This window comes from Eleutherodactylus coqui, chromosome 6, assembly GCF_035609145.1.
Source record: "Eleutherodactylus coqui strain aEleCoq1 chromosome 6, aEleCoq1.hap1, whole genome shotgun sequence".
NCBI lineage: Eukaryota > Metazoa > Chordata > Amphibia > Anura > Eleutherodactylidae > Eleutherodactylus > Eleutherodactylus coqui.
Window position 1 is genome coordinate 107,120,198 of NC_089842.1, and position 24,701 is coordinate 107,144,898.

The following is a 24,701-nucleotide window of genomic DNA, read 5'->3' on the forward strand; positions in this document are numbered from 1 at the left end:
ATATGAGCCTGGCTGCCGCATTCAGGATGGATTGTAGAGGGTAGAGTCTGGTGCAGGGGAGGCCGACCAGCAAGGAGTTGCAATAGTCGAGCCGTGAGTGGATGAGGGCAACAACAAGCGTTTTCAGCGTGTCTATGGTGAGAAAGGAGCGGATTCTTGAGATGTTCTTTAGGTGCAGCCGACATGTTCGGGCCACTGACTGGATGTAGGGAGTAAATGAGAGATCTGAGTCGAATATGACCCCAAGGCAGCGGGCATGTTGTCTAGGAGTTATGGTGACGCCACACACTGAGATGGAGATGTCAGGAGGAGGTCGGTTGGTGGAAGGAGGAAACACCAGTAAGTCAGTTTTAGAGAGGTTTAGTTTTAGGTAGAGAGAGGACATGGTGTTAGAGACAGCAGACAGACAGTTGGTGATGTTTTGGAGGAAAGGTGCAGAGATGTCACGGGAAGAGGTGTATAACTGGGTGTCATCAGCATAGAGGTGGTAATGGAGGCCAAAGCTCCTGATGGTTTGTCCAACAGGGGCTGTGTAGATAGAGAAAAGGAGGGGGCCAAGGACCGAGCCTTGGGGGACCCCAACAGCAAGGGGAAGAGAAGGAGAGGTAGAGCCAGCAAAGGAGACACTGAAAAAGCAGTCAGATAGGTAGGAGGAGAACCAGGAGAGAGCAGTGTCCTTTAGGCCGATGGAGCGAAGCATACTGAGGAGGAGTTTGTGGTCAACTGTGTCAAATGCTGCAGAGAGATCGAGGAGGATCAGTAGGGAGTAGTCACCCCTCGATTTGGCTGACAGTAGGTCGTTTGATACCCTTGTAAGGGCAGTTTCTGTGGAGTGTTGGGGTCGGAAGCCAGACTGTAGGGGGTCGAGGAGAGAGTTCTCTGATAGATAGCTTACAAGGCGGGAGTAAACCAGCCGTTCTAGTAATTTGGAGATGAAGGGGAGGTTTGAGATGGGTCGGTAATTGGCAACGTCAGTTGCGTCAAGAGTCGGTTTCTTTAGCAATGGGGATATGATGGCATGTTTGAAAGAAGAGGGAAAGATGCCAGAGGCCAGAGAGAGGTTGAATATAGTGGTGAGATGCGAGATGACCACTGGGGAGAGGGATCGGAGGAGGTGTGAAAAGACATAGACAAAGTGGAGCAAGTTCAGAGAAGAGTAACCAAGATGGTGAGTGGTCTGCAAATCATGTCCTATGAGAAACGGTTAAAGGATCTGGGAATGTTTAGCTTGCAAAAAAGAAGGCTGAGAGGAGACTTAATAGCTATCTACAAATATTTGAAGGGCTGTCACAGTGCAGAGGGATCAGCCCTATTCTCATTTGCACAAGGGAAGACTAGAAGCAATGGGATGAAACTGAAAGGGAGGAGACACAGGTTAGATATTAGAAAAAACTTTCTGACAGTGAGGGTGATCAATGAGTGGAACAGGTTACCACAGAAGGTGGTGATTTTTCCTTCAATGGAAGTGTTCAAACAAAGGCTGGACAAATATATGTCTGGGATGATTTAGTGATCCTGCACTGAACAGAGGGTTGGACCAAAAGACCCTGGAGGTCCCTTCCAACTCTACTGTTCTATCATTCTATGATAAATTATAACAGATAATCATTGGTCCAATGGTGTTTACAGATTTCTACAACTTTTCTCTCTGAAATATTATTATCCACTGTTTGACTAAGAGGAGATACTATAGAAGCAACTTATCCTCTGTTCTGCCTGCTATTTCACTTTAAAGGTGTTTTCCAGGAAGAATACTATTGATGATCTATTCTCAAGATAGGTCATCAATAGTTGATTGGCTGTGGTCCATCACTAGGGACCCCGACTGATCAGCTGATTGTGTGCATGCTGTCAGCGTTGCAAATACACAGAGGTCAGAACAGGAACAGCGGAAGTCTCTGCTTCGACCTCCGTGTAGTGGCCCGGCACTTGTAACTGCAGGCATTGCTCTAATTGAAATCAACAGTTACAAGCACCAGCCACTACACCGAGGTTAGCGCGGAGACTTCCTCCTGCTTCAGCTCCTACCTCTGTATATTTATGGCAATGACAGCATGCACCCACTCAGCTGATCGGTCGGGATTCCGAGCCACGGACCCCAGCCCATCACCTATTGATGACCTATCTTGAGAATAGATCATCAATAGTATTCTTCCTGGAAAATACCTTTAATGTGGAGTGCACAATGCATAAACTAAGGTGAGAAACTATTTGTCCACATACCTTTGCTTTCCTTGTCTGTGCATACATTACTACTCCATGTAGCTCTGCCCTCTTTTCTGTCTTCATGCAGTGATATTACATATAAGCCTCTGTGCTGATAGTCACTGCAAACCTATTGATTCTTGATAGTTGAAGTCTGGTTAGCTAAAGAAGTTTAATCTTAATTCAGAACAGTAGTGTATTAGCCAATGTAAAATTTAAACATTTCTTAACATGGCCAAGTCAACCCCCTAAAGTAGAGAATCTTTATTATTCTGACTTCTCTACCAAAACTGATAATCACAAAGAGGATTATAAAGCCAGAGTTCTGCACCCAAATCGCACTTAGGCCTCCCTCACACACGGCGTTTTATACAGCGTTTAGCGCTGCCTTTTCAGCCCAGCGCTAAATGCTGTACAACACTCCCATTCATTTCAATGGGGCTGCTCACACAGGGCTGAAAACACAGCGCCTCCCAACGCTGCGCTTTGACAGCGATGCATGTTCTATTTTGGGCCGTTTTCAGCCCTGCGTCGCCCATTGAAATGAATGGGCAGCGGTTTTAGCACTGCTGAAAACACGGCAACACTTAGTGCCGCGTTTTTGGCAGCGTTAACCGCTCGCCGATTTTCGGGGTGAGGGCTTGTAATAGAAGCCCTACCCCGAAAATCTGCCCCAAGCTAGGTAGAGAGAAAAAAAGAAAGTTAATACTCACGTAGCCGCTGCAGTCCGGGTCGCGGCCGCTGCTCTCTGCCGCTGATCCGGGCTTCCTCTGCACTCAGAAGTCTATTGACTGAGGCCAGGTTTGAGAACCCCGGCTCCGGCAATAGAGTGCTGTGATTGGTTGTCGGCGCCCAATCACAGCCCTTCATTGACTGTCTCAGCCAATCAGCACCGGCAAGCTCTGATTGGCTGAGACAGTCAATGAAGGGCTGTGATTGGGCATCGAGCAAGCGCCGACAACCAATCACAGCACTCTATTGCTGGCAATAGACTTCTGAGTGCAGAGGGAGCCCGCATCAGCGGCAGAGAGCAGCGGCCGCGACCCGGACTGCAGCGGCTACGTGAGTATTTAGTTTTTTTTTCTTTTCAGCATTCTTGGCTGCGTTTTCAGCTGAGCTGAAAACGCAGCCAAAACGCTGGCATAAAGTATGCCAGCGCTGCCGAAACGGGGCGGAATCTGCAGTAAACGCAGCGTTGCAAAACGCTGCGTTTCTGCAAACGCCCTGTGTGAGGGAGGCCTTAGAGTAGCTATTCGGCACTTAAATATTGATTACCTAACCTTAAGATAGGTCGTCAATATCAGATAGGTGCATTCGACTCCTGGAACCTCTACTTATCATTTATTTGAAGGAGCTGGAGCGCGGGGTCTGTGATGTCATATTCATTGGTCACATGGCTTTTCTGCAGCTCAGTCCCTTTCAATATGAACACTAGGCACTGCTGCTATACAATGTATGATGCTTTGCCTGGAGTACAATAAAGAGGCTGTAGCAGTTGTTTCAGTACTGCAGCCCCTTTAAACAGCTGATCGGCAGGGGTGTCAGGAGTTGGGCCCCTACTGGTTTGATATTGATGGCCTTTCCTAAGGCTACAGATATAGCAATATTAATATGACTGGTGCTTCATGATAACTTGATTTACAGCACTGTACTACGTTGTAGCGAAGTTATAACACATGAAATGTTAAGTTAACGTTTTGCTAAATCTGTAGGTTATCGACATAAAAATTCTAGAAATCCCTTTCAGGACCTGTTGTATAAATTACTTTGACAGAGCATTAAGTACATGATGTTTTGGAGTAGATCGCTCAGTGTGTAATTGTCTGTATGGGGAGTCTGATTTTGGGGTGCAGACTGTATTATATTCTAGTGTTTATAGCAACTAAACAGAACTGTGAAATTCTTTTCTTTAGGAACATATGGGCAAAGCACCAGGAATTAGCATTTCAGATTTCTTTTTTAAATAGAGTAAGTGAGGCTTCCATTTCAGCTATTAATTAAGAGCATCTTGAACCTCATCAATATGTTACAGATGTAACCAGCTCTGCGGGGGCAATATATCCAAATTTAAAAAATGACATTTAGCTCAGTCAAAACTCAGGCAGGAAAACCCTTCACTCCCTCTTGATCTATTTATTAAATTCCTGTGGGATGTCAAGGGAACACTGATGAAGTGTAGGGAGAAGAGAGCAGTAGGGGAGAAAGATATCAGCATTTCTATTTTAGAATGTTCTTGCTATTTTTCTACAACTAAATTTCTAAATTAACGCTTATTAAAGTGAAGTATAACCAATTTAGCGTACTTGTATGTATGTTCTCTGTAAGGATTCAAGGCCATTTGCATAAATATTCAAATAATCTTCAATCTTAACTATGATAACAGACATGGACCACATGACAGAACCCACAAGGGTCATAATACCATGGAAGAGGGGGGAAATGCTTTAGTTTTCATAGCGTTTTGAGTGGGCTTAAGCTCTGTTTGTTAAGGGCATATCATGAAATGACTCAGATGATTGTCAAAGACAATTAATTGTAGAATAGATGAAGGTTGAAACGAATGGGATGACCATCAGCAAAATGGATGGATGGATTTCATCACAGAAATAATGAAGAGGCTGTCGAGAGGCACAATATGATAATTGGACATGGTCATCAGGCCTATAGTTCATTGCGTTACCTGTGTCGATAATCCGGCCGCAGGTAATGCAGTGAATGCTTTTCATAGCATTGCTATGGAAAGCACAACCCCGACGTCCACGATTTGCCACAATTCTCTACGGTGAGCGTTTCTGTCAGATAGGCTCACCGCAGAAACCTGACAGCGCTCCCCAATTGTCCCCTGCCGTGGAATATCGCTAACGATATTCCAGCATGGCCGTGGACAGGGGGCCTAAGTGTGGCACTTATGAAGGGTATTTCAGTTAATGTTGTGTCAGGGCAAAAGGTGAAGTAGGTGTCAACACATTGCTGATGCCATTTACCAGTCACATATAAGTAATTTTTAGCATTATTTTCTCTGCTGGATGATGGGCTTTTTTCCTGCCTTGACTGGAATCCATTCTAGTTCTGCTGCTGTCTATGTAAACCAGCACCTCCCTAGGATTATAGTTTTGGGATGTGCCTGGCTCTTATTGCTAGGTACAGGACCCAGCTAAACGGACGGACATCTTGGACTTACTATTAATCAACAGACCTGACAAAATAACAGGGGTGCAGGTTAGGGACACCTAGAAAATAGTGAACACTATATAAAACATTTCAGCTTGTCTTTTAATAGGGAGTTTTATCGAAGAGCTACAAAAATACTTAGCTTTCGGAGGTCAAAGTTCAATCAGCTTAGAGATGCCCTTAACCTTATTGACTGGGACATCCTTTACCTCTATGTCAATACAGAGATTATACTTGCAATCGTTTTGTACCCAGGATTGTGACTGTAACAAGGGGGCATCCTCTACATCTAGAGGAAAGAAGGTTTCTACACCAACATAGAAGGGGGTTCTTTACTGTAAGAGCAGTGAGACTATGGAAGGATGGAGGATGTGATGACGGCAAATGTATGCTTTTTTGAGCATTACAATATTACATGTTTTAATCATTAATTACTTTAAAAGGGTTGTTGATCCAGGAATTTTTCTGATTGCCAGACTTGGAGTCACTAAGGAACTTTTTCCCTTCAATGAGGAAGATTAACTTTTCTACCTCATTGGGTTATTTATGCCTTCCTCTGGATCAGCATTGGGGCATAATAAGCTGAACTAAATGGGCATATGTCCTTTTTCTTTCTTGGTGAATATGTATGCCCATTAGTGCCCAGTGCTCATGCATAAATAAAGTCTACAAACGGCCTGCCTAACAGCAGCATCATAATATATTGTATACAAATACCAAATATACACAGTTCGTTCTCTACAGCATTTTTTGTCAGTTGGACCATGGTAATATACAGTTGTGTGGCCATGGTACATTTTTTGCATGCTTGTAAAGTGGCCTTTAATTTGTATATTTTTCATTTCTTGCCTTATGACAAAATTGTACACCCTTTAATAAATACGGGAAACAAGGATATATGATATTACAACCTGCACAAACGATGAATGACATGTTTTATTTATGCAAGTCTAGAAGATTTATTCTACAAATGCTCTTGTGTTGTGTTTGGTGGTGATATTATACAGCTCTAGGTGGTTAGAGATATACTATGAATAAAAGACAAGCTCAGGATGCCGGCTCAATGCAAATATCAAGGACAATATGATGTGGAATCTTAACATTTTTGGAGAATGTAGTTTAATTTTTGCAAGAAGTATAATGGGCAGAAGTTATATTCTAACAATCAAAGGCTATCTTTACCTCAAATTAAAAAATAATGATTGTATCATGCCATGACGTGCCATTATGGAGCCCTTGCTTAAAGCTGAGCACAAAATTGTAATATTATCTGGGGAACAAACTGGGACCACAATGGTTGGAATCCAGAATATCAGATCCCTGTTGCCTTGATAAGAGAAATCAAGAGACGGACAGACAATCCAAATAGACATTAGATTATACCCATATTCCATTAACATAGCTACACCCATCAAGAAAAGTATAATGGCTTAAATCACATATATCTTAGACTTAGGTCCTCCCACTCCTTTCAGCACATCAGGCGACAAAAGAATGCCACCATTGAGGGTCAGAGTCAACAGTTACACCATCATCCCATGAAAGGTCAGTAGGATGCAAGACCTCTATAAATGTACATTGTCAGGTGATGTTTTGCCTTTCCCACTGACTTTTCCCATTTTTTGGGATTCCATGAAATAGCAATTCTTGACAGTCTTGTCTCAGGAAGCTATAGAATGTGCCCAGCAGAACGAAGTTGGCATTTGATGACTCAGGAGTGGAGTGGCCATGTACCAGAGCGGAAGTAAAATTCAGATAATTACCAGGTGACATTGACAGGTCACTTGCTACGTATTTTCTACTCAAATGCAGGCACCATGCAAATCTGTGTACTGTAATTATACCCTAATAAGTCTAAGAGAGTTTTGTAATGTGTAACCTTGTAGAAATGTAACTTTAAAAACTCTTACAATACTAATCAGATTATCCAAGTTGTAAAGCAGGACATGAAGTATACAGTATCTAATGGTCGAAAGCTACACAGCACTAAAACTAATTTCCTCTGCACACTCTGTATTATAAGAAGAGAACACTCCTGGAAACAACAGGTTTTTGGCTCTTCAGCAACATTTACTAACGATTAGCCAACATATACTCTAATATAAAGAATTACTTTTTTTCAGATGGGAACTTGAGGCAAAATCAAATTAAAATGTATTTTGTTAACACTAATTATGAAAACAGAAGTCATTAAAGAGAGTTATAAAAACCAATAACTTTGGCTCGAGGCTAGAATTAATTTGTTTGTTTCTAACCTCAGGTTGATACTAACAAAATTATGTGGGTAAGTGAGGTTTTTTTTTTTTCAAATACCGTCAGCCAGCTGGAGAACTAGAGATAATTACACTGAGAGTGGTCCGTAATGATATTGGACACATTACAAGGGGTTTCATTTAATGGACTGTGGTGCACTAGTATGGAAAGGGGCTGAAAATTTTGTACATCAATGAAGGCAATTACAAAGATCATATGTTTTGGTTAACCCTTCTACATGTGATGAGACTGGTATGTGATTGAGGTAGCTGGGCTGTATATGTACATACAGAACTGGGTTGTCAAAATGTGTTGATAGGATGTATATAGTGCCGAAATGCACTAAACAAAACTTATATCATAAACAATATGATATCTATTACATAACAAAGCTCCAACCAAAATAAATAGATGATAATAAAAGGTAAAAAAAATAAATATGAAAAACAAATACTTGGAAATAATAATAGCAGCCATAAGGAGCTGCACAGGTTTATTCATGGGCATGGATTTGGCAAAAAACAATTGCCGAATTTAATTGCCAAACGTGATGTGAATCTGAACCAAACATCAGAAAATACATCAATGTTGTGCCTAATGGACAGTTTTCCTTACCTGAATTCTAAGCCGGTAGTTACTTCGGCCACTTTCAGACGGCCAAGAAAATTGTGCGAGATCTGTGCCTTGCAAGGCGCACAAATCTCACGCAAATATGAACCCCATTCTTTTAAATGTTTATCACCGAAAGGACCAAAAAAAATAAAATATAACCTTTAATTCAAATGATTAAAAATTGACGTGTCAACAAATTATTTAAAAACCAGATACAGGTATAGGTTAAGGTGATATCTGCAACATTTATGCAGCTGTTTATTCTTCTCACCAAATTGAGTGTATCTGCAGGGATACACGTTATTGCACTTAAAGGAGATGTCCCGAGGCAGCAAGTGGGTCTATACACTTCTGTATGGCCATATTAATGCACTTTGTAATATACATTGTGCATTAATTATGAGCCATACAGAAGTTATAAGAAGTTTTATACTTACCTGCTCCGTTGCTGGCGTCCTCGTCTCCATGGTGCCGACTAATTTTTGGCCTCCGATGGCCAAATTAGCCGCGCTTGCGCAGTCCGGGTCTTCAGCTTTCTTCTATGGAGCCGCTCGTGCCAGAGAGGGGCTCCGTGTAGCTCCGCCCCGTCACGTGCCGATTCCAGCCAATCAGGAGGCTGGAATCGGCAGTGGACCGCACAGAAGAGCTGCGGTCCACGAAGGTAGAAGATCCCGGCGGCCATCTTCAGCGGTAAGTATTGAAGTCACCGGACCGCCGGGATTCAGGTAAGCGCTGTGCGGGTGGTTTTTTTAACCCCTGCATCGGGGTTGTCTCGCGCCGAACGGGGGGGGGGGTTAAAAAAAAAAAACCCGTTTCGGCGCGGGACATCTCCTTTAAAGTATCTCCAGGTCTTAATGGGGGAGTTTTACTACTGATCGTATATCGTACTTGGAATTACAATCCTAAATCTCCATTTTTTATCCGTAAGAATGGTATTTACATTGAAGGAGAGCTGTTAATTGCCTTTATTCACAAATTTTGGCGCAGCTATTCCTGTTGTAAATAGATAAATGTCAAGTATCACAATAGGAGTGTTTGTACACCCTCAATGATGCATTGACAATAATCAATGGTGTATATGCTATATACCTCTTTGTTTTCTATTGGATCGGATTGTGCGCATTGCATTCATATGATGACTAATGATATGCTCCGCGCACATCCGTCCAGATCACTATCTTTCAGATGTATAACGGATAGTGTCCCCGGATCTTGGTGTTATCTAGTGCAATAAAGCGCCTATTAACTCTCTCTTTAGATAAATCTATGTCCTGCGTGATCAGTCATCTATCTTGTTTCTTTGACTGATCACTGGATATAAAGGGTTAACCTAATTTAGTTCCCTTTCAGTCCATCAACGCGTTTCAACAGACCCCTTTGTTAGGGGCTGTATCATCAGGATGGTTCAGTTTTGGAAGTATAGAGATAACATGCAGCCTACTCGGCCGCTTGATAATGAATGAGCAGAGATGGTACGTGATTCCCACATCTGGGCTGAAATATCAGTTGCCCCGCCTACCTATCAGGGGCTCGTCCTTCCTGCTCCAATGAGCAGCGCTGGGAGGGTCCGTCTCCATACACCGCGATACTCAATAAATCCCGAGATGCCTGTGGTATCGCGCGATCTCGATATTAGACCTAAGTTGAATGCCGGGACTACAACTACTTACGGCGCAAGCGCGGGATTTAGTGATCTGGACGGATGTGCCCGGAGCATATCATTAGTCATCATATGAATGCAATGCGCACAATCCGATCCAATAGAAAACAAAGGGGTATATAACATATACACTATTGATTATTGTCAATGCATCATTGAGGGTGTATAAACACTCCTATTGTGATACTTGACATTTATCTATTTACAACAGGAGTAGCTGCGCCAAAATTTGTGAATAAAGGCAATTAACAGCTCTCCTTCAATGTAAATACCATTCTTACGGATAAAAAAATGGAGATTTTGGATTGTAATTCCAAGTACGATATACAATCAGTAGTAAAACTCCCCCATTAAGACCTGGAGATACTTTAAGTACAATAACGTGTATCCCTGCTGATACACTCAATTTGGTGAGAAGAATAAACAGCTGCATAAATGTTGCAGATATCACCTTAACCTATACCTGTATCTGGTTTTTAAATAATTTGTTGACACGTCAATTTTTAATCATTTGAATTAAAGGTTATATTTTATTTTTTTTGCTCCTTTCGGTGATAAATACTGTAGCTATACTAAGGACGTTACTGTCACGGTGACAAACCATTCTTTTAAATGGGGTCATACACATGAGCAATTTTTTTCCCACATCACACTACGGCAAGTTCTATCTTTCAGCGTGCGCTTGTTTTCAATGGGGCCGGCGTCAGTGTTGCATCATATCCTAGGTGCACGTGGTGTGATGCGAGGTTTCCCCATTAAAAACAATGGATAACACTCCATGATCTAGTTTTGAGATAAAAAATGCCTCACATCCACGGGGAAATAGCAAGTTGGCGAGAACGATATCAGGATGTGGTTCACGGCCCAATATCGCACTCTGTGTGAAATTAGCCTCAAAGTTTAAGAACAGATAAAAGGGGTCTACTTTTTTTTTAACCAGAAATGGCACCCCTCTTGTCTATGTTTGGTGTCTAGTATTACTGTTCAACTCAATTCAAGTAAATGAGAATAAGTAGCAATATTAGTCACAGACAAAAATGTGTTCTTTTGCATCACATGTGCACTGCACACTATAGGTAGTTGTGCTCTACTGTACAATAGTATATAAAGGTAATGGTGGATGTCTAAAATAAATAGGCACGGTGGTACATCTTAAGAAGTGGGCTCCAGAACTTCAAGAAGCAGAACATGCTTGTCTGGTATGGCATTAACACAACTTCAGTATAAGTGTGTCATTGGGTAGAAAGCAGCAGGTTATAGTGACGTTGTTTGGAATTGGCTTTCCTGGGCCACATGCATGTGGTGCAAGGTGATGGCTGAGGTTAAGGAAGGGGCCATTGATAATGACATAAGCTCATTTTTTACCTTTTTTCCTAATAGAGGAGTTATCAATGTTGATGCATTTATTCTATGCATATTGTAAAATCTTATCTTCCAGGAGTCTTTTCCTATATGATATATTTTACATTCTTAGTTAAGGCTTCGTTCACACTTGCAGTAGAGCTTTTGTTGTTGGACTCCATTACAGGAGCAGAAGAATGAAACAAACTGTAGTGCCAGTACATGATGATCTGAACAGCACCTAATGGGTCCCGTTAATTATAATAGGATCTGTTGGGTTTCCATCATGCCAACAGGTATGACAAAAAAAGTGCAGCATACTATTTTTGGCCAGATCTGCACCAAAGCCTCTGACTCAGATGTGAACAAAGCCTAAGAGTCATATTTTACCATTAGTTTTACTTGGAGGCTTCTAGAAAAGATTATTTTAGCATTCCAGGCTATATCTTCTTGTTAAGCAATTTGCAGCCCTGTCATAAACACATTTTAGACCCGGCTTCAGAGCCATAGTTTTATAAATTTATCCTTGATAAAATCTTCTTTACCTCAATGTCTGTTGGGCGGCAACAAGCCATTAAATTCCAGTTCTTTTGTTATTTTTAAATACAGTTTTGGAAGATCTCAAATACGATTATGTATACTTTTCAGCAATACCCATCGGAATGAGATTTATGATGTTCCCCTGTTTGTGATATAGGAAATTTTAACAGAGGATAATGAATTTATATATGTAAATATGTTCCCACAGCTCTAAGTTTGTGACTAATAGAAAAATTGATCAAACCTGATACTGCAAAGGTACCACTTAGAGTCATATTAACTATGATGTAAGTTATATTTACTTTCTATTACATTCTTTTTTCTCCTTATACAGTAGTTTTGTTTAAAGTTTGGAAACTTATGTTTTGTGTAAATTTTGAAGAAAACTCTCTTATTTTTTTTATTGCTTTTCAACAGAACTCTTTATTGATGCACTCGTTTACGACAATGATTTTCATATAGGTTTTCATAGCCTAGATTTCGACCAGTGATGCAATTTGGCATAAAGCCATTATGTTCTTAGTATTCATCTCTATTAATGGTACAGTATTTCCTCTTTTGAGGGCAGAGAGGAGGTGATGAGTTTGACCAACCTGAATAAAATTCTCCCAAACACAATCATGGATTTTGCCACTCCTTTACTGTATATAATGTGATTGATGGGTTATCTCCACTACTGTGAACAGCAAAAGAATATTTAGAGAAGACTGTTTCTCTTGTTCCCATTTTAGCAGGGCTGGCATTAGCACCAGGCAAACCAAGGCAGATGCCGAAGCCAGGTGGACTTGGGGAATCCAAGGCAATCTGCGTCAATATAACATATGCATGTTAAACTGGTTTTCCTGGTCTAAAACATTGATGACCCATCCTCAGAATAAGTCATCAGTAGCTGATTGGTGGGGGTCCACCTCAGGACCCCGGTCAATCAGCTGTTTACTGGCCTGCTGTTACCGTGTATGAAGCACTAAGCAAATAGCTCCATACATTATGCTATGGACCGGCATGTATTGCAGGTACACCTACTATTGAAGCCATTGTGTCTGGAATTCTAAGTAGTGGCCTCCCGCTGATTAGCTATTGATGATGTGCCCTGAAAATAGGTTATCCTGTTTTTAGAGCTGGAAAACCCTTTCAAGAGTAATGTAGACCAATGCCCAATTCCTTCCCAACCAAGGGCACCCATAAATCTGCATTATACTAACATATCTAGCATGTGGGTGCAGCTGTTTTGCAAGACCCTCTAAAATGTGTATCAATTCATAGTTGCAATGATCAGTTTTGAAGTTTTCATTTACAAGTCCTTTTTGGTACTGCGCCAAGATCTCGTCTACAGTTACATCCTCAAAAATATCCATTGACAGTTGTGTGTAACATAACACAATTTAATATCACATCCGCATGTGTTCCTTAACGAGACAACAGCAAATCCCATCACATCCAGAGGTGACACTATTCCCCACGAACCTCTATTACTTTTACATTTAGCCCATACTGTGAGTTTTCATTCCTAGCAGTATGACATACATGTGGCCATATTATGATTGGACAAAAAATGTCAAAACCTGTGTTCTGTCTGTCAGATCTATATAATGGTCGTATATAAAGATTCAAATTCTCCCTTCATGGGGAAGATTAGTTTTGTATAGCATAACCAAGATACACGGTCCAGATCCTTACATATTAATTCATAGAAGCCTTCACAATAACACTTCTGGTTGACATTGTCAGCATGAATGGAAAAGTGATAGATATAAGCTGTGAATTAATGCACAGTCCATGGTGTAGACCTTGTCCATGTACGCCGGATGGGATTTTCTGTGTTCTTTTAGTGTGTATTGCTCTTATTGAGCCTGATTTATAACAATTCCAATCATTGGACCGAGCTTCTCTGACAGGCCCTCAAGGGGAAAGAAATTGTCTTGGGATGATTCTACTTGCTACTTTATTTTTACTTTGATGATGAGTAAACAGTTTACTCTTGTTAATATGTCAGAGTCCTTGGAGATACCCTCTGCAAAATATAGAGGATGATAAAATATAGTGTGCCATATGTTCATTTGTATATGTCGAAGAGATGACTCTTCTTTTTTCTGCTCGGAGTAGTGCTTTAGTGCTTGCATTTCATTGTATAATAACAATAGGGCTTCATTATTCAGAAAGCCACTTACTATATGTTTTGTATAAAGTTATAGAAAGCACTTTTCCTGTAAAATACACTAGACAATGATACTGTATAATAACTAGAAATTACACCGTGCCGCACAATTTATATTCCTGGCTAGTTTTTTGTATTACCTAATTGAGTTGCTTATTTCAGAAAAGTATAGAAAAGTGCAAATAAAGGGGTATCCTCTTCTGAGATTTGGCTAGTATACCCTTAGTATATGCCATCAAAGTCTGATAGTCACAGGTCTATCTCTAGTTATGGCCCCACAGTGTCCTGGCTTGACGGAATGTGGTGGCTGGGAATGCTTGGGACTTACGGAAACAACACGTGGGCAGTGCTACACTGTTTCTGTAATTCTCATAGAAGTCATAGAGCACATTAAGTTTTTATCATCAGGGCAATGATATTTTTAAATCTACCAAGTTTCAATGAAAAATCTGGTGAATTTGCATCTCTTTTGCTAAGCATTTGTAGAGTTACTCGGCAATATATGTAGAATACTGTAGAAGTAGATGATAACTACAGAATAAGGGCTCATTCTGTCATTCATACCTTCAAGGGTTGTGCATTGAAACACTGCCCCTTCACAATGCCTGTGAATGCACAGTGTTTTATATGCTGCGCCACTCTGCACAGAGCTGGAAATTAGTAGAAAAAAAAAAATTACACTGCGCATGTCCATGACGTCAGAATCCCAAGCAGGCGCAGTGCTAATCACAGCCCTACGGAATCTCTGCCGCCTCTCTGCCAGTAGAGCGAATGGGCTGAGATGCTGCAATGCTGTGAGATACTTGCATCATTGTACGAATACAGCCCTGTGAATGAGCCCTAACACTCAAAGGTGGGACAAAAATAAACCTTTTTTAAATCCTGCATTAGGAAATTCTGAGTTCATAGATGAGAATTCCTAGCCTGGAACCTACATCAACTACCCAGAGTAAAGAGCAACTGCAAAGAGTATTTTACAAACTAGTGGACTATTCAAGTCGGTACATTACATGAACAGCCCATTATTGTAATGAGAACAGTGTAATGCCTTATTTCTCCTGTGGAGGCACTGCAGGAAAAAGCCACCAGCTTACACCATAGATTGCAGTTGATTTCTGGGGTCCCTTTAACGGGACATCCCTGGATCAACCTATTTGTGGGAATGCTTCTAACAAAAATGAATTAACCAAAGTAGACAGTCCGTTAAAATTAGTTGGCCTCCTGGGTCATTTGTTTGCATCTCTTTAATCAACATGACAATTAAAAGAAAATAACACATTGTTTATAACTGCGTATTTAAAGAAAAAGAGAAAAGGAATTTGGCCTTGTGCTTATGGATGAGTGCTTTGTTCTCTTGCTCTTACGCACAATATGGGTATGTACACAATTGAGTTTGGCTTGGGGTCTACAGTCACTCTTTGATTCTGCTCTAATCCTCATTTACAATTTACTGAAGCCGTGAGCATGTACATTTTACACTGATGAGCACAAAATGTAATTTTTTTTTTCTCCCCTTGCATACCCAAAAGACAAGCAGCTCGAAAAACCACCCTGAGTTACAACACCATTAAATGACTAATGAACATGTAGCACAGAGCATCTATATTTTCACAAATCATTTTAATGTCTGAGGGAAAGGGAAAAACACCTTGCGCAATTAAATGTAAAATAAAAAAAAAGGCGCGACATGAAACTCTGCTGGAGAGAATTATTTACCCTGAGCAAAGCAATAGAATGAAGAATGCCAGCCATGATTAATGATTTTCCTGCACAAAATTTGAAAAGCCAAGTTTCTTCAACTAGAAGTTTGATCTGGACTGTAAGTTTGAAAATCTGCAGGGAAATCGAGCCAGGGAGCCAGGAAAGGGCAGTAGTTCAATAACTTCTCTGCCTATGATGAGAAATATATCCGTGTCATAAATTTGAGCTGCCACCTACATCTAATATTGAAGGTCATGACTTTCTTTTGGATAAACTTAGAAGTACCACATGGCACAAAAACACATTTCCTGTACAGAGATCTATGGCACACATAATTGTAGAAAAAAAAGGCGTAAGGGAAATTACATCCCTAATTGCTTGTTATATGGCGAATATTGTAGAGGCATAACATGAAAAACATCTAGGATACGATGCACAATTTGTAACAGGGTTCCCCAACAATCGCTAGGACATGCCATCACTTTTTGATCGGTGGAGGTCCAACCTGTGGGATTTCATTGATACTGAGAATGAGGGAGCTGCAGTATGATCCAGTCCCTCATCTATCCTCCGTCTCCAGGCCACCTGACTTTGCAGCGAACTTCAGCACAGTCCCTTCACTTAAATGGAGCTGTGCTACTATTTCCCTGCACAGCAGTTGGCCGTGGTGCAACTGTGCAGGGAACGATTGTGAAGGAACCACAATGCTGATTCTGGTTCTTTCATTCTCAGGATCAGTGGGATCCCGCAAAATAAACGTATGCTTTCCTATACAGTGAAAAAAGGTATATTGTTGCAAACTGATTCAGCATATGCCAAAAGGACACTCTAGCATCACCTATGTGCATGGGAACAGTCAGCATATCAGTTTACCCTGTTCATACACCCAACACAATTATGAGCAGAGCTGTAAGCTGCGGGATCCCGGTGCTACTGCAGCCTATGCACCCGTATAATTTCACTCCTGACCACGCTATCTCATGCCCCTTTTTAATTTGTCTGCATGAATGAAAAAATGAAATAGAAATTGTCACCGCCCTTCTTCAATGTCTCTTCCTAAAGGCTTCCTCAGATGACCATATGCGCAAATACGCTTGCTTCAGCTCAACATATTTGCGAATCAATGAGTCCTTTTTGCAGATGTATCGGCGCATAGTACTGTATAATTTGTGCACATGAATGAGTAAACACACCCCCCTACTGATTTAAAATGTTATTTAGCTTAATGAGGTCCAGATGTGGTCTTTTCCCCAGCATATTACACATTTGCGCAGGTATTGACACTGTATTTGTGCTCCTCCCATAGACTTCTATGGGACCCTTGATGTGCAAATACACAGAAAAATAGAGCAGGTCTTACTCTTTTGTGTGCGGGGAACACGCAAAAAAGATTCATGAGAACGAACCAATGGGTTTTATTCTCTGTGTATTGCGTGTGAATTTTTACACGTGCAAATATGGTCGTCTGAAGAAGCCCTTAATCTGCAATCTGAGCAATCATTTTGGATACAGACCATAAAAATGACCATGTGGAGCAGTAAGAAAGAAGTTTGCTAAATTAAAAATTGTATTTTTGACTCTTTTTGGACCTAATTTATCAAAGACATCCAAAAGAACAACTGATTGCTATAGGCAGCGAGGCTGGGTTTATAATTTTATAAATGAGGCCTACTATGTTATAGAGGAGGCGGTGCATGACACAGGGAAGCAAAAAACATGAAAGAAGAATCCAGATGTCATGCTTCGCCTCCTCAGGATCTGCAGTAGGTGTAGCAGTTTATCAGTTATTCCCAGGGTAAGAATGTGATTGGTTGCCACATGTTACGCCAGAGCCTTGTTTTCTATTTGTTGTACGTTGCATTAGTAATATTGTTGTCTTTTTGTTTTATTCCAGTGTCTATATGGCTGCTACGTTCATTCGTCCATCATCCCAACTTTCCACAGAAGGTGTTACTGGCTTCTACAGGTAAGAACACTTGGATCATTTTATAGAACTGTCTATTAGTATGGAGCAGCATGGTGGTTGGCTGCTATGGTGGCATCTTAAGATAGGTCCTCAATGGAGGTTTGAGTCTTGTTACAAAAAGTTTGACTCTGGAGAAAGTTGTACATCTGTTATATTGAGTTTTTTGATTTGGTTTGTTTTTTGATCCTTTTCATGGTGATATATATATATTGATGATGATGATACAAGTGGGCTTGGTAGAATACATTTTGGAAAAGTTTTTAAAAATTATTTGTGTTTTGATGGTTAACAGAAGTGTGTTGACCATATAAGGCTTTGATAACCATTTGGTGAATCAGTATCATGTGTTTGAGAACTTGTGAAGTCGTAGGGTTCTAAGGGATGTCGTAGCCTTTGAGTCGTCTGTGGCCGATCATACAGTATGTCCAGCATTTGGTTAGTAGGTGGTATTTTTAAGAATCGGTTTGCAATGCGGTTTCAGTCTTTGTTGATAGTAATGCATGTTTGCTGTCCACCTTAGACTCACTTAAAACTAATTAATCAACTGTTATATTGTACTGAAAAATGTTAGGGGGTTTGTTTGCTTTTTTACATTTATTTCAACATAAATAGTATTTATCCCTATAGAAATTACATTTTTTAAAGTTCCATTTCTCATTAATATAAAACTGGATACAATAATATTATATATTGTATTTATTACACCTTTTCATAATAGTCTGGCTACTGTTTGTCTTGAATGCATGGATTTTTGTACAGTTGGTGTAAATTTTTTATTGTTTTCGTAATTTGTCCAAATTTTATACTTTCTTTAACTATAATTATTCCTCTCTACTAGTAGAATGCAAGTTTCAGAAACAAGCCGATGTAACTGAACTGAAGAGGGTAGCCAAACTTTTATGAAAATGAGTAGTACTATACATTAGCATAGTTATCTCCTTGTAGGTTAAAAAATATGGACACGCTTTGTTGAAGTAGCACAAGTGAAACAATATTATTTACAATATTTTATGTTTCAACTTTATCAATTTACAAAATTATTACATTGATCCCTCAAGTTAGAATGAACTCAGGATACAATACTTTTAGCATAATATGGCCTTTGCTCACTTATAATCAGATTCAACATACAGTACGGTGTTAGATATTGACACATACACTTTACTGGAAGATCTTACCAATCTGCATGGGCATTTCACTGGTAAAACACCTGTATTAGTGAAGTACATGAACTGATTGGCTGTCTAGTAGTGCCTCTTAATAGTACAGTATTAGTACTACATGTTCATGTACCAGGATGAGCTGCTCTTTTGGACAACAAATAGGGGCAGCTCCATGTTATTTTCTGCTACACAATATGTAATGTACCTACTGTGAAGAAGCACCTGTAGTCACCATAGAAAGTGATTTCCATTTTCTAGCAGCTCTTCCTGACTCTTATACATCAGGGCCTCCTTTATCTATATTAGTTATATGTTCACTTTTCATTAATCCTTATTAAATTTCTTTGACCTTCCTGACTTTTGGTTGACATTTTTGGGCTTTGGAACCAATTTCCAATTTTCCATAGAGTTATGGTTTCAACATACAGAGGTAGTGCAAACTTAGACTAGACAGTCTTAAAAAGCAGCAGTTATCACAGTGACTCTGCTGAATAATAAATCTGTTGAATTCTAACCCATTAAGGACCAGGTGCTGTAAATATATGGCCCCTGGTCCTGGGCTTAAAGCCCCGCCGATAGTAAAATTACGGTGGCGCTTTAAGCCTTCTTCCTCTGCAATCAATTAGAGGCAGGACGGGTTATCAGCTGTTAGTAACTGCTGATAACCCTGAGGAGAAAGCAGGAGGGGTATTTAACCCATCCTGCCTTTTCCTTCCCCAAGAACACATCGCTCAATGAGCACTGTGTACTAGAAAGTGAAAGTAAAGTGTAACTTTCACTACGGGAGCCCGGGGGGTAATGTGACCACAGGGGTTCCCTGCTACATCAGAGCTGGAGGGTCATACTAGACCTTGGACAGCTCTGCCAGTGACTAATGTTACTACATGGGATGTTTTCCCTGTAACTGGGGCTCCTATGGATGCCCCAGCTACAGTGGGAAAGTGTCAAAAAAAAAAATATGAATGTTCCCCAGAGGTCTTATATGACGTCATTGGGCAACATAGATAGTAAAAAACATGATTACATACATCAGTAAATAAAAAAAACAGAATAAAACAACAATATATACATAAGAAAGAAAATAAGACAAAGCCGACGCCAACCAGAACCGTCGCCGTATGCGCCCTGTAAACCAAAACCATACATACTATATATCAAAACGTCCGAAACAAATAGAGGAACCCATTCCCATACTTTATTTTACCATTAATATACTAAATTCAAAAAAAAATTATTATAAATGTTAAAAAAATATTTTTTTTTAGTATTTTACCCCCAATAAAACTAAAAAACAGAAAAAAAAAGTCAGTGAAAAAGATATTTTAAAAATCGCCCCATATGTTGTGGAAAAAAAATGCTGTAAAAATAATTTTGGTAGCTAAAGGAAATAACATAGGACAGTAAAACCACCACATGGGTAAAATCCCTAAAAAGTGTCTGGTCCTTAAGGTACAAAACAGCTTGGTCCTTAAGGGGTTAAAAATACTATTTGGTCTTTCTTTATATTGCCTATGAGATGGCTTAGTTTATGGCAGAAATTGTGCCTTTTTGGTGCAATTTTTGTGTACATGGTCGCATCTAGTCAACACCCCCTTTTTTTTATTAAGGAATGCGTCTATGTTGTACATGCCAAAAAATGTGTCTAAAATACATAATAAATGTAAAGCAAAGCACATTTGCCAATTTTCTGGCACAATTTATTCTAGAAAACTGTTGAATTTTCAATAGTAAATCAGGCCCACAATATTTTCAACATTCAAAGGTCATCCCAGAACCAATTATGGGTGGTTTCATATCTGCGCCTGTGGTTCTGTTTTCCTGCTCTATTCAGGGAGCAGGGAAGGGGAATCCCCGAGGCTCCGTCTCAGGTTGGAAGTTCGTTCAGTTTCTGCTCAGCTGCCCGGCTTTCAGCTTTTAGTTTCCCCAATGGAGGATGACAAAGCTGATATGCCCAACAAAAAAATGATAAATTCTACAAGGAAATTTTAAGCCGATCTGCGGCGGAACCTTTGACTTATTTCTTTATTTTTTCCTTTTGATGATTTTGCAGTGTCAAGCACACACAAAAAACATAATAAATATTAAATACATAATATATAAGTGTGTTTTTAGTATTACTGTAGATGATAAGTTAGATGTCATTGTTATTGTGGTCCCATATATTGTGCTTATGATTCAGCCATGAAAACCTTATAATATCTATCATTCTGAAACTATGAGGAAAAACTGCGAGATTCAGTTAAACTAATACTGATTCCATGAAATATTTTTTAGTGGTTTTGTTAATTCAACTGTTGTAAATATTTATATTGTGCCCAGGACACTACTGATTATATGGACAAGATAAGAAGAGGAGAGAAAGATATACAAATAAGACAAATTATCCATTATGCAAATTGCGCAAATAGAAATATATATACATTTTTTACAATTCAAGATGTCACTCACTGTTCTGCAATATCTTTTGATTATAAAAAAAAATTGAAATATGTCTGGTTGGAAATAAAAGCATTAATATTAACTTCATGGCAAAAAATATGTGTATTTTTTAAAGAAATTATTAGGACTGAATTATGTTGGGTAATTGCGCAGTATAAGGTTCTCACTGCTGCTAGGAGTCTCTTGCGTTACTGCACAGTATATCATACTGTACATACATATTGATGTTTATTACTCACATAAAACATATGCCATTGAGATTTATAGCAACCCCTAAAGCACAGATTATTCAGTCCACTTGTATTATTAAACACATCCGTTAATACTAATGAGATTTCGCCAGGGCCCTATGCTTAAGGGGGTCCTATGATTCCTCAACCATATAAGAAGATATCCATATAACAAATGGCTCATAGTATGTCAGATAGATAGATAGATAGATAGATATTAGATAGATAGATATTAGATAGATAGATGGATAGATATGAGATAGAAAGATATAGATATGAGATAGATAGATATTAGATAGATAGATATGAGATAGATAGATGGGTGGATATGAGATAGAAAGATATAGATATGAGATAGATAGATAGATATGAGATAGATAGATAGATATGAGATAGATAGATATGAGATAGATAGATACGAGATAGATAGATACGAGATAGATAGATATGAGATAGATGGATGGATAGATAGATAGATATGAGATAGATAGATGGATGTGTTTGGGTTCTTTACCATATATTTTGTATTACATGCTGTACCATTAATGCACAGGACATGTGATGGTCATTTGTCCAATTAATGCAATGCTCTGGCGCTGAAGATTCCATTCTACTACATTAAAATGTGTCGGCATAACTTTGCCATCGTAATTTGTCAGACTTTTGTGTGCTGTACAGTATCAGAGTCATCTCCACACCCTGGTGCTAGCAGCTTGGAAACAAATGCACTGAAACTTAATGGGAAATGGAAAATCACAAAAGAGCGAGTTAATGGCCACAACCAGTATTATTGTTCCTAATCCCACAAGGTACTGCAGAATGTGAAATATTGGACAAACTAAAGTCAGAGCAGTGTCCTCCTGCGGCAGCACAGGCTGAGCCGTCTATTGACGTACATACTGGAGCCTCTGGGTGTGAATACACTAAAAGCAAACATTACATTACATAGGACTGCTTCAGTGTTGTAGAGGGTATACCTTGTGTTCTATTAGTTTTATGTGGTTCATATTTGCAAAGATGCTTTTTTTGCAGATGTAGTAATTTGCAATTTTATTGTATAGGCATACTGGCAGTCCTATGGAAGACTACATATGATGAATACTAGATGACAACTCACACCGTGTTTCCCCGAAATCTAAGCCCTAGCTACACTAGGTAAAAAAAAAACAGCAATACTCCCCCAGCCGCCAGTATCTTGGTCCCTCGCGCTGGCCTCACCAGCGCTGTGGCAGGCTGCAGTGTAATCCGTAGTGCTGACAGAGGATTTTTTTCTTGGTAATGGGGCTTTGACTACCCCACCTCCAGCAAGTAAACACTGTGATTGGATCAAGCGCTAGCTAATCAGAGCTGGCACGAGATCATTCACAGCCATTCAGTGAATGACATCACTGAATGGCTGTGATTGGTTCATCAAGCGCCGACTCTGATTGGCTATCGCTCGATCCAATCACAGCATCTGCCTGCTGGAAGTGGGGTATTCAAAGCCCTGTTGCCAAAAAGAGAATCCTCTGTCAAAGATGCGGATTACACTGCAGCCTGCCACAGCGTCGGTGAGGCCAGCACGAGGGACCAAGATGCCGGTGGCTAGGTGAGTATAAGCCCTCCCCAAAAATAAGACACTGTGCCTCTTTTGGGAAAAAAATTATTATAAGACAGCGTCTTATTTTTAGGGAAACACGGTAGTATAAGTGCTCCAATGGTGATGCCAATTCTACCACATGTATACAGTCCAATGCTCATCCAGTTAGATGATGGTGACCAAAGATCTAGCGATAATAAGGCTACTGTTTGTGAAGCTTCCCCATGGATGATGACAAAGCAGATATGCCCAAATAAAAAATAATAACTTCTGTAAGGAAATTTTCTAACAAGGTTAGCATTTCAGGAAACCAATTCTACTGACAATACATTTTCATATTGGAACACCATTGTAGAACATGATGCCAAATGACAGACTCAGACTACATCTGACATGTGATTCTTCTTAAATTTTAAACTCATTTTATTGAAGAATTACATGTTCCGCTAATACAAACAGGTGCAGTTACATTCTTATACATTGTATAAGCATAATAGGTTTGACTGTAACAAAATTATGAATTACAATACTACAGATATTTTATTCCTTAAATATGGACAGTTTTAGTGTATACATCGAAATAGTCTAGGAGAAAAGGTAAGAGAGAAAGGGTTAAATCCGAGCTTTTAAGAATACATTTGATATAGGGATTATAGTACAATGGAGTCTAAATATTGATTTGTCAAAAATAATTAGAAGGCAGTGTTTATGCCTTGTTGTATTATCTGACAATACTATAAATATGCTAAATGAAGATGCTTGAAGATAATGAAGGGCACTTTGAGTAAAAACAGTGTTTGAGGAGTTATACTATTTATTCCATATTTTATTAAATATTTCAGGACATTCACCGGTTTTTACAGACAATTTTTTTTGCAAGAAATTATTATGACCATGTTATACCATTGAGCTATGGTTGGGAGTTGCCTAAGCATTTAATCACTAATTCTTGTTTTCACAGACACCTATGGCCTATGATGGGTCCATAATACCATGTTTACCCCAAAATAAGACCCTGTCTTATATTAATTTTTGCCCCAAAAGAAGCACTAAGTCTTATTTTGGGGGGATGTCTTATTATACTTACCTAGCAGGCTCTTTCCAGGTCCCTTCCACTGCCCTCTAGAGGTCTTCGGTGCTCACAGTCCTTGGGTGCTCATGCAACATGGCTTCCTGGTTATGGGATTCATAAATCCCCCCTTCAAGAAGCAATGGCTGTGATTGATTCTTCAATCGCTGCTCAGCCAATCAATGTAGCGCTGGATGAACCAATGCAATGGCTGTGATTGGTACATCGAGCGCTGCAATGATAGGCTGAGCAAAGGTCAAAAAGCCAATCACAGCCATCACTTCCTGGAGGCGGGATTTATGAATCATGTAATGAGGAAGTGATATTGTATGAGTGGCGAGAACTGCGTCCAACCTCTGGAGAGCAGCAGGAAGGACCTGGTCCAAGACTGCTAGGTAATGTATTCCTTTTTTTAATGTAGTGTAACTAAAGCTTACTTTCAGGGTAGGGCTTATTTTGGGGGAAACACAGTATATCTCTGTTTGTACCTTATTTTATGCAATCATACGGAGATATTTTCAATTGAATATATACAGATAAACACTGTGTGGAGCAACACATGCTATACTGTGGAGGTATTACTTTTAGATGGGAATGTGGTGCTTTATGGAGGCCCT

The 24,701-nt window shown here is 39.7% G+C and overlaps 1 protein-coding gene across 1 annotated transcript in view; it reads left to right on the forward strand.

Moving 5' to 3' along the window:
• CAMTA1 (calmodulin binding transcription activator 1) overlaps positions 1–24,701 on the forward strand; it is a 1,430,009-nt gene that overhangs the window by 821,466 nt on the left and 583,842 nt on the right. The window contains exon 5 of the mRNA XM_066607351.1: positions 17,533–17,604. Coding sequence (XP_066463448.1) covers positions 17,533–17,604 — 72 coding nt within the window. The remainder of the gene's footprint in view (positions 1–17,532; positions 17,605–24,701) is intronic.